This window comes from Pseudophryne corroboree, chromosome 7 (assembly GCF_028390025.1).
Source record: "Pseudophryne corroboree isolate aPseCor3 chromosome 7, aPseCor3.hap2, whole genome shotgun sequence".
Taxonomy (NCBI): Eukaryota; Metazoa; Chordata; class Amphibia; order Anura; family Myobatrachidae; genus Pseudophryne; species Pseudophryne corroboree.
Genome location: NC_086450.1, coordinates 209,449,052 through 209,466,172, shown reverse-complemented (window position 1 = coordinate 209,466,172; position 17,121 = coordinate 209,449,052). Strand labels below are relative to the sequence as shown.

The 17,121-nt window shown below is 47.5% G+C and overlaps 1 protein-coding gene across 2 annotated transcripts in view; it reads right to left on the bottom strand.

Annotated features, from left to right (window-relative positions):
* MAP3K2 (mitogen-activated protein kinase kinase kinase 2) overlaps nucleotides 1-17,121 on the bottom strand; it is a 261,008-nt gene that overhangs the window by 132,111 nt on the left and 111,776 nt on the right. For both annotated transcript variants that reach the window (XR_010182011.1, XM_063933967.1), the window contains exon 5: nucleotides 12,469-12,568. Coding sequence is in view for 1 of the 2 variants with exons in the window: in XM_063933967.1 (XP_063790037.1) it covers nucleotides 12,469-12,568 (100 nt within the window). In the remaining variant the exon portion in view is untranslated. The remainder of the gene's footprint in view (nucleotides 1-12,468; nucleotides 12,569-17,121) is intronic.

Below are 17,121 nucleotides of genomic sequence, written 5' to 3'. Positions count from 1 at the left end.
CCTTTATGTCTAGGGAAACCATCCAATCCCCCCCCCTCCAGGCTGGCGATGACCGCTCTGAGCGATTCCATCTTGAACTTGAACTTCTTCAAGTACAGGTTCAGGGATTTCAGATTCAAAATGGGTCTGACCGAACCGTCCGGTTTCGGAACCACAAACAGGGTTGAGTAATACCCCTTTCCTTGCTGGAGAAGAGGAACCTTGACTATCACCTGTTGCAGGTACAATTTTTGAATTGCAGTTAACACTAACTACCTTTCTGACGGAGAAGCTGGCAGAGCCGATTTGAAAAACAGACGAGGAGACATCTCTTCGAATTCCAGCCTGTATCCCTGAGAAACAATCTCTATTGCCCAGGGATCCACCTGTGAGTGAACCCAGACTTGGCTGAAAAGTCGAAGACGTGCCCCCACTTGAGCTGACTCCCCCAGGGAAGCCCCAGCGTCATGCGGTGGATTTTTGCAGACGTAGGGGAGGACTTCTGCTCCTGGGAACTAGCTGTGTGCAGCTTTTTTCCCTTGCTTCTACCTCTGACAAGAAATGACGATCCCCGTACCTTCTTGCTTTTATTTGAACGAAAGGACTGCATTTGATAATGAGGTGCCTTCTTAGTATGTTGCGGGGGAACATAAGGTAAGAAATTCGATTTACCGGCCGTAGCAGTAGAGACAAGGTCCGAGAGGCCTTCTCCAAACAACTCCTCCCCCTTGTAAGGCAACGACTCCATATGCCGCTTTGAGTCGGCATCCCCCGTCCACTGTCGGGTCCACAGGAGTCGCCTAGCAGAAATAGACATAGCATTTATTCTGGAGCTTAGTAAACAAAGGTCTCTTTGAGCATCCCGCATATATAAAGCTGCATCTTTGATATGCTCTAGGGTCATTAGAATGGTATCCTTTCTCTAGGGTGTCAATCTCCGTAGATAAGGAATCTGTCCATGCTGCGACAGCACTACAAACCCAGGCAGATGCCATAGCCGGCCTAACAATAGTACCGGAATGTGTGTAAATGTACTTCATGGTAACCTCCTGCTTACGATCAGCAGGATCCTTGAGGGTAGCTGTATCCTGGGAAGGCAGTGCCACCTTCTTGGACAAGCGTGTCAGCGCCTTGTCTACTTTAGGCGAAGATTCCCATCGTATCCTGTCCTTTTGTGGAAAGGGATACGCCATAAGAATACTTTTGGGAACTTGTAGTCTCCTATCCGGAGATTCCCAAGCCTTTTTGCACAATTAGTTTAGCTCAAATGAGGACGGAAAAGCGACCTCAAACTTTTTCCGTTTATACATGTGTATCCTCGTGTCAGGGACAGGGGGTTCTTCAGTGATATGCAAAACCTCTTTAATGGCAATAATCATGTAACGAATACCTTTTGCCACCTTTGGCTGTAATTTTGCATCCTCATAGTCGACACTAGAATCTGAGTCCGTGTCGGTATCTGTGTCAGTAATCTGGGAGTGCGTTTTTGAGACCCAGAAGGTCCCGGTGCCACTGGGGCAGGCATGGTCTGACTACCTGACTGCTCCCTAGCCTCAGCCTTGTCTAACCTCTTATGCAATAAATTTACATTTGCATTCAAGACATTCCACATATCCACCCAGTCCGGTGTCTGCGTTGCCGACAGCGACCTGACAACCATGCACCTTAGGTGAGCCTTCATCGTCAAACATGTCGACACATGTGTACCGACACTCCACACACAGGGAATCTCTTATCTGAAGACAGGTTCCCCCCTAGGCCCTTTGGAGAGACAGAGAGAGAGTATGCCAGCACACACCCCAGCGCTATATGACCCAGGAAAAAACACAGTATGTTTACCCAGTAGCGCTGCTGTAATGTATAATCGCCAAATATGTGCCCCCCCCTCTACTTTAAAACCCTCTTTCACAGTGTGTCAAGCAGGGGAGAGTCCGGGGAGCTTCCTCTCAGCGGTGCTGTGGAGAGAAAATGGCGCTGGTGAGTGCTGAGGGAGAAGCCCCGCCCCCTCGGCGGCGGGCTTCTGTCCCGCTCAAACTTAATAAAATATGGCGGGGGCTCTTTTATATACATGTACAGTGCCCACCTGTACATGTATATAGTCATTTGCCATAGGAGAGGTATTCTATTGCTGCCCAGGGCGCCCCCCCCTGCGCCCTGCACCCTTACAGTGACCGGAGTGTGTGAGGTGTATAGGAGCAATGACGCACAGCTGCAGTGCTGTGCGTTACCTCAGTGAAGCACCCGAAGGCTTCTGCCGCCTCAGTAGTCTTCTTTCTTCGTTTCTTCCGGCTCTGTGAGGAGAACGGCGGCGCGGCTCTGAGATGAACGCCCAGGACGAACCTGTGGATAAGCGTGTTAATGCCTTGTCCACCCTAGGGGAAGATTCCCACCGTATCCTGTCCGTTGGCGGGAAAGGATACGCCATAAGAATCCTTTTGGGAATCTGCAGTTTTTTGTCTGGAGATTCCCAAGCTTTTTCACATAATTCGTTCAACTCATGTGAGGGGGGAAAGGTTACCTCAGGTTTCTTTCCTTTATACATGTGTACCCTCGTGTCAGGGACAGGGGGTTCCTCTGTGATATGCAAAACATCTTTTATTGCAATAATCATATAGCGAATACATTTAGCCACTTTTGGCTGTAATTTTGCATCATCATAGTCGACACTGGAGTCAGAGTCCGTGTCGGTATCTGTGTCTACAATATGGGATAGTGGGCGCTTTTGAGACCCCGAAGGTCCATGCGACATAGGGACAAACATGGGTTGACTCCCTGGCTGTTCCCTAGCTTCAGCTTTGTCTAATCTTTTGTGCAATAAATTTACATTAGCACTTAAAACCTTCCACATATCCAGTCAGGTGTCGGCGTTGTCGACGGAGACATCACACTCATTCTCTCCTCCTCCTCCCCTGAAAAGCCTTCTACCTCAGACATGTCGACACACACGTACCGACACCACACACTCAGGGAATCCTCTTATCTGAAGACAGTTCCCCCACAAAGCCCTTTGGAGAGAGAGAGTATGCCAGCACACACCCAGCGCTATATGACCCAGGAAAAAACACTATATAAATATATGTTTACCCAGTAGCGCTGTTTGTACATATATAAATGCGCCAAATTATGTGCCCCACTCTTCTTCAAAACCCTCTTTCACCGTTGGTTAAGCAGGGGAGAGTCCGGGGAGCTTCCTCTCAGCGCTGTGCTGTGGAGAAAATGGCGCTGGTGAGTGCTGAGGGAGAAGCCCCGCCCCCTCGGCGGCGGGCTTCTATCCCGCTCAAATATACTAAAAAATGGCGGGGGCTCATTATATATACAGTGCCCAACTGTATATATACTTATTTTTGCCAGAAAGAGGTTTATATGCTGCCCAGGGCGCCCCCCTGTGCCCTGCACCCTTACAGTGACTGCCGTGTGTGAGGTGTATGGGAGCAATGGCGCACAGCTTCACCGCTGTTCGTTACCTCAGTGAAGATCATGAAGTCTTCTGCCGCCTTTGAAGTCTTCTTTTCTTCTCATACTCACCCGGCTTCTATCTTCCGGCTCTGTGAGGAGGACGGCGGCGCGGCTCCGGGACGAACTCCAGGGTGAGACCTGTGTTCCAACTCCCTCTGGAGCTAATGGTGTCCAGTAGCCTAAGAAGCAGAGCCTTGAAACTCACAGAAGTAGGCCTGCTTCTCTCCCCTAAGTCCCTCGATGCAGGGAGTCTGTTGCCCGCAGGCTCCCTGAAAATAAAAAACCTAACAAAATACTTTCTGACAGGAAACTCAGGAGAGCTCCCTGTAATGCACCCAGTCTCCTCTGGGCACAGTAGTAAACTGAGGTCTGGAGGAGGGGCATAGAGGGAGGAGCCAGTGCACACCCATACCTAAAGTCTTTCTTAAAAGTGCCCATGTCTCCTGCGGAGCCCGTCTATCCCCATGGTCCTTACTGAGTCCCCAGCATCCTCTAGGACGTAAGAGTATCAATGAAAATCAAAATTTATTAACCCATGGAGGTCTGGATTTGGAGTCACCCTCAAAATTAAAGTGGAAAAACACACTACAGGCTTATCCAACTTTTATGTAATGTCCTTAAAACAAGCCCAAATCAGGCTCAGTAGAGTCTGTGGCCTCCTCGTGCCTGTATGACCTCCCTACAACGCCTGGGCATGCTCCTGATGAGGTGGCGGATGGTTTTCTGAGGGATCTCCTCCCAGACCTGGACTAAAGCATCCGCCAACTTCTGGACAGTCTGTGGTGCAACGTGGCATTGGTTGATGGAGCGAGACATGATGTCCCAGATGTGCTCAATTGGATTCAGGCCTGGGGGAACGGGCGGGTCAGTCCATAGCATCAATGCCTTCGTCTTGCAGGAACTGCTGACACACTCCAGCCACATGAGGTCCAGCATTGTCTTGCATTAGGAGGAACCCAGGGCCAACCGCACCAGCATATGGTCTCACAAGGGGTCTGAGGATCTCATCTCGGTACCTAATGGCAGTCAGGCTACCTCTGGCGAGCACATGGAGGGCTATGCAGCCCCCCAAAGAAATGCCACCCCACACCATTACTGACCCACTGCCAAACCGGTCATGCTGGAGGATGTTGCAGGCAGCAGAACGTTCTCCTTGGCGTCTCCAGACTCTGTCACGTCTGTCACATGTGCTCAGTGAGAACCTGCTTTTATCTGTGAAGAGCACAGGGCGCCAGTGGCGAATTTGCCAATCTTGGTGCTCTCTGGCAAATGCCAAACGTCCTGCACAGTGTTGGGCTGTAAGCACAACCCCCACCTGTGGGCGTCGGGCATTCATACTACCCTCATGGAGTCTGTTTCTGATCCTTTGAGTAGACACATGCACATTTGTGGCTTGCTGGAGGTCATTTTGCAGGGCTCTGGCAGTGCTCCTCCTGTTCCTCCTTGCACAAAGGCGGAGGTAGCGGTCCTGCTGCTGGGTTGTTGCCCTCCTACGGCCTCCTCCACGTCTCCTGATGTACTGGCCCGTCTCCTGGTAGCGCCTCCATGCTCTGGACACTACGCTGACAGACACAGCAAACCTTCTTGCCACAGCTCGCATTGATGTGCCATCCTGGATGAGCTGCACTACCTGAGCCACTTGTGTGGGTTGTAGGGAGGTCGTACAGGCACGTGGAGGCCACACACACTACTGAGCCTCATTTTGACTTATTTTAAGGACATTACATCAAAGTTGGATCAGCCTGTAGTGTGATTTTCCACTTTAATTTTGAGGGAGACTAAATCCAGACCTCCATGGGTTAATTAATTTGATTTCCATTAATTTTTGTGTGATTTTGTTGTCAGCACATTCAACTATGTAAAGATCAAAGTATTTAATAAGAATATTTCATTCAGATGTAGGATGTGTTATTTTAGTGTTCCCTTTATTTTTTTGAGGTGTGTGTGTGTGTGTGTGTGTGTGTGTGTGTGTGTGTGTGTGTGTGTGTGTGTGTGTGTGTGTGTGTGTGTGTGTGTAGATTTATATAGACATAGTAGTATATCCTTCCCCACCTGTAGCTCAGGTGTATGCGGCAAAGGAAAAGAGGCGGCACTCCAAGGACTTTGTTAAAGCGTGTATTCAAATCATGGTTCTTTTATTATTTATGTTCTCACTGTACATGGGTATTCTTACCTGAGGAAAAGGCTGTGATGCCTTGAAACGTCGTAAGCCTGCCATGTCTATTTTATTGCCATGAACACGTTTGTCCTGTTTTCACCATGATTTGAATACAAGCTTTAACAAAGTCCTTGGAGTGCCGCCTCTTTTCCTTTGCCGCATTCACCCGAGCCACAGGTGGGGAAGGATATACTACTGTATGATTTTCAGGAGAGCACCCAGGCATTTATTCTTCTACACTGAGTGCCGGATGTGTTCACAAGTGTAATATATATATATATATATTGACCCCTGAGGAAGTCCCAGAGATGATCTAAGGGACGAAACGCGTTGGGCACATACCGGCACTCCGCTCCTATCTAAGGAAATAACAGATAAGCCTAAATGCACTTTTAAACTGTACGAGTCCATCTGTATGTCTTTTTGTCGTTTTATGTATTATTAAATGCTTTTTAAATAATACTGCACTATCAGAGGCCTTTCCTTCCCATATGGGACTTTTTTAAAGGTATATAGGTCTGATGACGGAATGATGGCAGCATCCTTTTAATCCACTGCAACCCTAGATGTAAGTGCCTCATATAAATATATACCTTTCATTTAAACACTGAGCTATATGGTGATGCACCCCTAAGAAATGGTATATAAGCACATTACCTAAGGAAAAGGGGAATCAGCACACTGCCAGTAATAAAACTCATTTTTATTCATATGCTTTTTAGTAAGCACTCACAGCACTTTTCTTTGCACATACTCACTTTATTGCTAATTTTGCACAAAAATAGCACTAAGTCACTTCTCTAAGAGCAGTACATTGACACACTGTTTTCTGCATATACGTACAAACTCCACACCAACGCTTGGACGGATGGGAATGGAGAGTCAGTACGAATAAAGAACATCCAGATGCAAAGACTTTTTTAACAAAGCGAATACTCTACATATGTCTGGTACGCATATTCTTATTACCACTTAAGGATTTACAACGGTTTATTCACAAACACTGAAGGCGCAACTGATTTATCACTAGAACAAATTTGAAAACTAAGTTCCTTTGGGAATTGGACATTTTGAAATCTGGTTGCGACACTATTTATTTTGGAGTGTTTTTTAAATAATTTGTCTTGCACTAATAATTGTGTAATTTATGATCTCCCATCTCAGGGATATCTGGTTATATAGTATTCAGGTTGTAGCGCTGTTTTGCACCTTTTGTACACAATATATATATATATATATATATATATATATATATATATATATATAAGGATTTTAATACCTACCGGTAAATCCTTTTCTCCTAGTCCATAGAGGATGCTGGGGACTCCCAAAGGACCATGGGGTATAGACGGGATCAAAAGGAGACATGGGCACGCTAAAAAGACTTTGACTGGGTGTGAACTGGCTCCTCCCTCTATGCCCCTTCCTGGTAGAATGGGACTTTACTGACTTCAGCAACGGCAGCCCAGCCGAAGAATGAGCGTGCTGATTCGTATTACAAATCCAGCGTGCAATAGTCTGCTTGGAAGCAGGATTTCCAATCTTGTTGGAAGCATACAGGACAAACAGAGCCTCTGTTTTCCTAGTAAGAGCCGTTCTGGCGACATAAATTTTCAAAGCTCTTACGACATCAAGAGATTTTGGGACTGCCACAGCATCCGTAGCCACAGGTACCACAATAGGTTGATTTATGTGAAACGAAGAAACCACCCTCGGCAGAAATTGTTGACGAGTCCTCAATTCCGCTCTATCCACATGAAAAATCAAATATGGGCTCTTGTGAGACAAAGCCGTCAATTCGGACACTTGTCTGGCAGACGCCAAAGCCAAAAGCATGACCACTTTCCACGTGAGAAACTTTAACTCAACCTTACGCAAAGGTTCAAACCAGTGAGACGAAAGAAACTGCAACACCACTTCAAGACCCCGCAAATGGAGGATGGATATGCAGCACTCCTTTCACGAAAGTCTGAACCTCAAGAAGGACAGCCAATTCTTTTTGAAAGAAAATAGATAAAGCCGAAATCTGCACTTTGATGGAACCCAATTTCAGGCCTGCATCCACGCCTGCCTGCAAAAAGTGGAGGAAACGACCTAAGTGAAACTCCTCCGCAGGAGCTGCTTTGGTTTCACACCACGACACATACTTTCTCCAAATACGGTGACAATGTTTCGCCGTGACCTCCTTCCGAGTCTGAAGGAGAGTGGGGATGAACTCCCCGGGAATACCCTTCCGAGCTAGGATTTGCCGTTCAACTTCCACGCCGTCAAACGCAGCCGCTTTAAGTCCAGAAACACGCAGAGCCCCTGCAGTAACAGGTCCTCTCTTAGAGGAAGCGGCCAAGGATCTTCTACTAGTAATTCCTGAAGATCCGTATACCAGGCCCTCCGTGGCCAATCTGGAACGACGAGTATTGCCTGAACCCTTGTTCGTCTTATGATCCTCAACAACTTTTGAATGAGAGGAAGCGGAGGGAACACCTACACCGACTGAAACACCCACGGAGTTACCAGGGCATCCACTGCACAGGCTTAGGGGTCCCTCGACCTGTAACAATACTTCGGAAGCTTCTTGTTGAGGCGAGACGCCATCATGTCTATCTGAGGAATTCCCCAACGCCTTGTCACTTCTGCAAATACCTCTTGATGAAGAGCCCACTCTCCTGGATGGAGATAGTGTCTGCTGAGGGAGTCTGCTTCCCAGTTGTCCACGCCCGGCAGGAAGACTGTTGACAGAGCGCTCACGTGCTGTTCCACCCAGCTGAGAATTCTTGTGGCCTCCGCCATTGTCGCCCTACTCCGCCTTGGCGGTTTACGTACGCCACCGCTGTTATGTTGTCCGACTGGATCAGGAGGCCGTTGTAAATGGCTCTTAACTCGAGAACATTTATGTGGAGACAAGATTCCTGGCTTGACCATTTTCCCTGGAAACTTCTTCCTTGCGTGACTGCGCCCCAGCCTTGGAGACTTGCATCTGTGGTCTGCAGGACCCAGTCCTGGATTCCAAAGCGGCGTCCCTCTAGAAGGTGAGAACCTTGCAGCCACCACAGGAGAGAAATCCTGGCCCTGGAAGATAGACTTATTTTCCAGTGCAGGTGAGACCCAGACCATTTGTTCAGCAGATCCCACTGAAACACCCGGGCATGAAACCTGCCAAACGGAATGGCTTTGTACGCCGCCACCATCTTCCCTAGCACTCGAGTGCCTTTCCTCTAAGGACAATAATTGTGTGTACACCAGATTATTATAACTATCACATATCCAACTTGTATTCACACCTAATATTAAGGGAGGTATATATCCTCTAAGGTGTACCACCTATTGGAATTAGATCTAGTGCATCGCCTTTATTGAGGAGACATACATAAATCTTTTGGACGGTGTACTATATATTCATAGTGGACTATATATACAAGAAACAACGCTCACTATATTTATTAGAACTACATCCCACTGGTGCAATCAGTGTTATTACTGCCTGCTGGATAAAACAATAACGACTAAGGCATTTTGCATCTAAATTAGAAGCAGCAATAATTGATCTATCTGCCTTGGTCTAAAATTTAGTATAGAATTTTGAACTATTATTGTAACATTATTATGACCTGCACTCTCCAACATACCCCCTCTATACTACACACATTTAAGACTCTCATATGTCATTAGAATGTTAATGTCCCACTAAGATGTCTCATTAGAGTGTATAGGAATATTGTTTCCATAAAAATATTATACATTATTGTACAGTGAGATTAACACTAGTAGACATAATGTGGACAAATTAAAGAATTATTGATTACTGGCTGAATGTATGATAAATATATAATTTCTGGACAGTAGAATAAAACACGCTGACACACATTTTTAATCTTCATTCACATTCATCAACTTTCATTGCACTCTTATATGTTTTGTCTATGTTAATGATTTTAACCTCTATGTTTCGCCTCAACTTGAAGTCTAAATAAAGACACCCTACACTATTTTTATGATAATAATAATAAAAGTTAAATTTTATGGAGAAGTGATAACCAGACCACCTCTCTCTGTGTGCACCGATAGTACAGCCCTTTTTTCTTCTCTTGTTCCGATTGAAACCAGACCTGACTGAAGAATCGGAGACGGCCCCCCACCGGCACGGACTCCCGCAGGGGAGCCCCAGCATCATGTGGTGGACTTGGTAGAGGCGGGGGAGGACTTTTGGTCCTGGTTGCCTGACACGGCAGGCGACCTCTTTCCCCTTCCTCTACCCTTGGAAGCGAGGAAGGACGAGCCCTTTCCTTTTTTGTATTTATTAGGCCGAAAGGACTGCATCTGATGATGGGGCGCCTTTTTCTGTTGTGTGGGAACATAAGGAAGAAAAGATGACTTACCCGCAGTAGCGGTAGACACCAGGTCAGCAAGGCCGTCACCAAACAAGACACTACCTTTAAAAGGGAGAGCTTCCATATTTTTCTTGGAGTCGGCATCAGCATTCCATTGATGAATCCACAGCGCCCTCCTGGCCGAGACCGCCATGGCATTGGCTCTTGATCCCAAGAGGCCAACATCCCTTGCCGCATCCTTTAGGTAATCTGCAGCGTCCTTGATATAACCAAGAGTCAAAAGAATGTTATCCTTATCAAGGGTATACATATCAGAAGCCAAATTATCAGCCCACTTAGCAATAGCACTACTCACCCATACCGACGCCACAGCAGGTCTGAGCAATGCACCAGTATTAAACGAAAATGGCCTTCAATGTCGTCTCCAGCTTGCGATCCACCGGATCCTTGAGAGCAGCCGTGTCAGGAGACGGAAGCGCCACCTTCTTGGACAATCGGGATAGAGCCTTGTCCACATTGGGAGACTACTCCCATTTCTCCCTGTCGTCAGAGGGGAAAGGATATGCCATAAAAATTCTCTTGGGAATCTGCCACCTTTTGTCAGGCGACTCCCAAGCCTTTTCGCAAAGAGCGTTCAGTTCATGAGAAGGCGGAACTTCCCCTCAGGCTTTTTCCCTTTAAATAAGCAAACCCGTGTGTCTGGAACAGCAGGTTCCTCAGAGATATGTAAAACATCTTTAATAGCCACAATCATGTACTGAATACTCCTAACTACCCTTGGATGTAAAGTAGCCTCATTGAAATCGACATCGGAATCAGAGTTTGTGTCGGTATCTGTATCTGCCATCTGGGCAAATGAACGTTTTTGTGACCCTGAGGGGGTCTGTACCTGAGACAAAGCGTCCTCCATGGATTTCCTCCATGTTTGTGTCTGAGAATCAGATTTATCCAGCCTCTTAGACAATAAAGCTACATTTGCATTCAGTGTACTCAACATGTTCACCCAATCAGCAGTCGGCTGTGCCGACAGTCATTCCCAAATACTTTTCTGCGCCCTCAGTAACTTCCTCCAGTGAGGAACACTCAGCCTCAGACATGTCGATACGTAGTACCGACACACCCACACCGGCCAAATCAAGGGGACAGACCCACAGGGAAGCCTGTAGAGAGAAACACAGAGGGAGTATGCCAGCTCACACCCCAGTGCCCATATACTACAAATAAATAATATATGTGGTTTGCGCTGTAATATAAAGATAAAAATCACCAAATTGCATGTGCCCCCCCTTTTGATCCCTTGTTACTTGTAGGGAGTTTGGAGGTCCGGGCCAGCGTCTCTGCAGCGGCTGTGGAGAGAGAAAATGGCGCTGGTGAGAAGTGCGGCTAAGCCCCGCCCCTTCCCGGCGCGCTGTAGTCCCGCTCAAATTTGAATTTATTATACTGGCGGGGGTATTGTATACAGTGCCCGGGCACCGAATATGCCTTCTGCCAGTTAAATTGACCCTCAGTAACTGCTGCCCAGGGCGCTCCCCCCCAGCGCCCTGCACCCTGTGAGTGCCGTTGGTGATGTGTGTGGGAGCATGGAGCACAGCGCTACCGCTGCGCTGTACCGTTACTGAAGTCTTCTGCCGTCTGATGTCTTCTGTTCTTCTTTATACTCACCCGGCTTCTTTCTTCTGGCTCCTGTAAGAGGGGTGATGGCGCGGCGCCGGGAACAAGCAGCTAGGCGCACCAAGTGATCGAACCCTCTGGAGCTAATGGTGTCCAGTAGCCTAAGAAGCAGAGCCCTTAACTAAGAAGTAGGTCTGACTTCTCTCCCCTCAGTCCCACGATGCAGGGAGCCTGTAGCCAGCAGGTCTCCCTGAAAATAAAAAAGCCTAACATAAGTCTTTTCCAGAGAAACTCAGTAGAGCTCCCCTAGTGTGTGTCCAGTCACTCCTGGGCACAGAATCTAACTGAGGTCTGGAGGAGGGGCATAGAGGGAGGAGCCAGTTCACACCCAGTCAAAGTCTTTTTAGTGTGCCCATGTCTACTGCGGATCCCGTCTATACCCCATGGTCCTTTTGGAGTCCCCAGCATCCTCCAGGACGTAAGAGAAATGTGTGTATATATATATATATATATATATATATATATATATATATATATATATATATATATATTTATTTATTTATTTATTTATATTTATTTTGTATATATATTTTTTTTTAAACTCGGACACATTTACAGGCATATTGCTGACTAAAATCCCGGTGGCATGGGGAAAGGCTATTCAATTAAGTAGCCTTTTTCCTGCACCTAAAGGGGTTACCACATGTAAACTCACTTATTCCGCATGGACTGCAGAATCAATAGGTTTCCCCGTGCACTAATGCCTTATTTTTCCTTTTTCTGAAGACTTTTCCTTGCAGCTCATGAAGCTGGACGTTTCAGTCCACCATCGGGGATTCACACGTGAGGTACTCGCCACTGACTGAATTCCTCCAGCGTGGCAATATGCCTGTTAGAATTTAAGTTTAAATTGTACCATGGAACTAAAATCACATTCACCTCATTATTGCTGTAGTGAAGATCCATGCACTGACCAAAGGCGGTTTTAGCTTTAGCAAACAGGTCTTCCAGAAGAACAGGGCGGGGGAACTGCAGGATTCTGTAAAACCAGAAAGTCATTGCATTAGGCCTGGCTGATTTACTTCACATTAACTGGTCAAAAGAAGAGAAGTAATTTATAAAGTAAAATAAAGACAATGGTAGACAGTCGTCATTACGCTGGTGCGGACTAAAAATAAGAATTTACTTACCGATAATTCTATTTCTCATAGTCCGTAGTGGATGCTGGGGACTCCGTAAGGACCATGGGGAATAGCGGCTCCGCAGGAGACAGGGCACATCTAAAGAAAGCTTTAGGACTATCTGGTGTGCACTGGCTCCTCCCCCTATGACCCTCCTCCAAGCCTCAGTTAGGATACTGTGCCCGGACGAGCGTACACAATAAGGAAGGATTTTGAATCCCGGGTAAGACTCATACCAGCCACACCAATCACACCGTATAACCTGTGATCTGAACCCTGTTAACAGCATGATAACAGAGGAGCCTCTGAAAGATGGCTCACAACAATAATAACCCGATTTTTGTAACAATAACTATGTACAAGTATTGCAGATAATCCGCACTTGGGATGGGCGCCCAGCATCCACTACGGACTATGAGAAATAGAATTATCGGTAAGTAAATTCTTATTTTCTCTAACGTCCTAAGTGGATGCTGGGGACTCCGTAAGGACCATGGGGATTATACCAAAGCTCCCAAACGGGCGGGAGAGTGCGGATGACTCTGCAGCACCAAATGAGAGAACTCCAGGTCCTCCTCAGCCAGGATATCAATTTTGTAGAATTTTACAAACGTATTTGCTCCTGACCAAGTAGCTGCTCGGCAAAGTTGTAAAGCCGAGACCCCTCGGGCAGCCGCCCAAGATGAGCCCACCTTCCTTGTGGAGTGGGCATTTACAGATTTTTGGCTGTGGCAGGCCTGCCACAGAATGTGCAAGCTGAATTGTACTACAAATCCAACGAGCAATAGTCTGCTTAGAAGCAGGAGCACCCAGCTTGTTGGGTGCATACAGGATAAACAGCGAGTCAGATTTCCTGACTCCAGCCGTCCTGGAAACATATATTTTCAGGGCCCTGACAACGTCTAGCAACTTGGAGTCCTCCAAGTCCCTAGTAGCCGCAGGCACCACAAATAGGTTGGTTCAGGTGAAACGCTGAAACCACCTTGGGGAGAAACTGAGGACGAGTCCTCAATTCCGCCCTGTCCAAATGGAAAATCAGATAAGGGCTTTTTCAGGATAAAGCCGCCAATTCTGACACGCGCCTGGCCCAGGCCAGGGCCAACAGCATGACCACTTTCCATGTGAGATATTTTAACTCCACAGATTTAAGTGGTTCAAACCAATGTGACTTTTGGAACCCAAAACTACATTGAGATCCCAAAGTGCCACTGGAGGCACAAAAGGAGGCTGTATATGCAGTACCCCTTTTACAAACGTCTGAACTTCAGGGACTGAAGCTAGTTCTTTTTGGAAGAAAATTGACAGGGCCGAAATTTGAACCTTAATGGACCCCAATTTCAGGCCCATAGACACTCCTGTTTGCAGGAAATGTAGGAATCGACCCAGTTGAATTTCCTCCGTCGGGGCCTTACTGGCCTCGCACCACGCAACATATTTTCGCCAATTGCGGTGATAATGTTTTTGCGGTTACATCCTTCCTGGCTTTGATCAGGATAGGGATGACTTCATCCGGAATGCCTTTTTTCCTTCAGGATCCGGCGTTCAACCGCCATGCCGTCAAACGCAGCCGCGGTAAGTCTTGGAACAGACAGGGTCCTTGCTGGAGCAGGTCCCATCTTAGAGGTAGAGGCCACGGATCCTCCGTGAGCATCTCTTGAAGTTCCGGTTACCAAGTCCTTCTTGGCCAATCCGGAACCACGAATATAGTGCTTACTCCTCTCCATCTTATCAATCTCAGTACCTTGGGTATGAGAGGCAGAGGAGGGAACACATACCCTGACTGGTACACCCACGGTGTTACTAGAGCGTCTACAGCTTATTGCCTGAGGGTCCCTGGACCTGGCGCAATACCTGTCGAGTTTTTAATCATGTGGAAGACTTCTGTGTGAAGTCCACACTCTCCCGGGTGGAGGTCGTGCTGAGGAAGTCTGCTTCCCAGTTGTCCACTCCCGGAATGAATACTGCTGACAGTGCTATCACATGATTTTCCGCCCAGCGAAGAATCCTTGCAGCTTCTGCCATTGCCCTCCTGCTTCTTGTGCCACCCTGTCTGTTTACGTGGGTGACTGCCGTGATGTTGTCCGACTGGATCAACACCGGCTGACCTTGAAGCAGAGGTCTTGCTAAGCTTAGAGCATTGTAAATGTCCCTTAGCTTCAGGATATTTATGTGAAGTGATGTCTCCAGGCTTGACCATAAGCCCTGGATATTCCTTCCCTGTGTGACTGCTCCCCAGCCTCGCAGGCTGGCATCCGTGGTCACCAGGACCCAGTCCTGAATGCCTAATCTGCGGCCCTCTAGAAGATGAGCACTCTGCAACCACCACAGGAGGGACACCCTTGTCCTTGGTGACAGGGTTATCCGCTGATGCATCTGAAGATGCGATCCGGACCATTTGTCCAGCAGGTCCCACTGGAAAGTTCTTGCGTGGAATCTGCCGAATGGGATTGCTTCGTAGGAAGCCACCATTTTACCCAGAACCCTTGTGCATTGATGCACTGAGACTTGGCTCGGTTTTAGGAGGTTCCTGACTAGCTCGGATAACTCCCTGGCTTTCTCCTCCGGGAGAAACACCTTTTTCTGGACTGTGTCCAGGATCATCCCTAGGAACAGAAGACACGTTGTCGGAACCAGGTGCGATTTTGGAATATTGAGAATCCAATCGTGCTGCCGCAACACTACCTGAGATAGTGCTACACCGACCTCCAACTGTTCCCTGGATCTTACCCTTATCAGGGAATTGTCCAAGGAAGGGATAACTAAAATTCACTTCCTTCGAAGGAATATCATCATTTCGGCCATTACCTTGGTAAAGACCCGGTGTGCCGTGTACCATCCATACGGCAGCGTCTGAACTGATAGTGACAGTTCTGTACCATAAACCTGAGGTACCCTTGGTGAGAAGGGTAAATTTTGACATGAAGGTAAGCATCCTTGATGTCCCGAGACATCATGTAGTCCCCTTCTTCCAGGTTCGCAATCACTGCTCTGAGTGACTCAATCTTAAATTTGAACCTCTGTACGTAAGTGTTCAAAGATTTTAGATTTAGACTCGGTCTCACCGAGCCATCCGGCTTCGGTACCACAACAGTGTGGAATAATACCCCGTTCCCTGTTGCAGGAGGGGTATCTTGATTATCACCTGCTGGGAATACAGCTTGTGAATGGCTTCCAAAACTGTCTCCCTGTCAGAAGGAGACATCGGTAAAGCCGACTTTAGGAAACGGCGAGGGGGAGACGTCTCGAATTCTAATTTGTACCCCTGAGATATCACCTGAAGGATCCAGGGGTCTACTTGCGAGTAAGCCCACTGCGCGCTGAAATTCATTGAGACGGGCCCCCCACCGTGCCTGATTCTGCTTGTAAAGCCCCAGCGTATACTGAGGGCTTGGCAGAGGCGGGAGAGGGTTTCTGTTCCTGGGACCTGGCTGATTTCTGCAGCCTTTTTCCTCTCCCTCTGTCACGGGGCAGAAATGAGGAACCTTTTGCCCGCTTGTCCACGAAAAGACTGCGCCTGATAATACGGCGTCTTCTCATGTTGAGAGGCGACCTGGGGTACAAACGTGGAATTCCCAGCTGTTTCCGTGGCCACCAGGTCTGAAAGACCGACCCCAAATAACTCCTCCCTTAATAAAGCAATACTTCCAAATGCCGTTTGGAATACGCATCACCTGACCACTGACGTGTCCATAACCCTCTACTGGTAGAAATGGACAACGCGCTTAGACTTGATGCCAGTCGGCAAATATTCCGCTGTGCATCACGCATATATAAAAATGCATCTTTTAAATGCTCTATAGGCAAAAATATACTGTCCCTATCTAGGGTATCAATATTTTCAGTCAGGGAATCCGACCACGCCAACCCAGCACTGCACATCCAGGCTGAGGCGATTGCTGGTCGCAGTATAACACCAGTATGTGTGTAAATACCTTTTAGGATACCCTCCTGCTTTCTATCAGCAGGATCCTTAAGGGTGGCCATCTCAGGCGAAGGTAGAGCCCTTACAAGCGTGTGAGCGCTTTATCCCCCCTAGGGGGTGTTTCCCAACGCACCCTAACCTCTGGCGGGAAAGGATATAATGCCAATAACATTTTAGAAATTATCCGTTGTTATCGGGGGAAACCCACGCATCATCACACACCTCATTTAATTTCTCAGATTCAGGAAAACTACAGGTAGTTTTTCCTCACCGAATATAATACCCCTTTTTTGGTGGTACTCGTATTATCAGAAATGTGTAAAACATTTTTTATTGCCTCAATCATGTAACGTGTGGCCCTACTGGAAGTCACATTCGTCTCTTCACCGTCGACACTGGAGTCAGTATCCGTGTCGGCGTCTATATCTGCCATCTGAGGTAACGGGCGCTTTAGAGCCCCTGACGGCCTATGAGACGTCTGGACAGGCA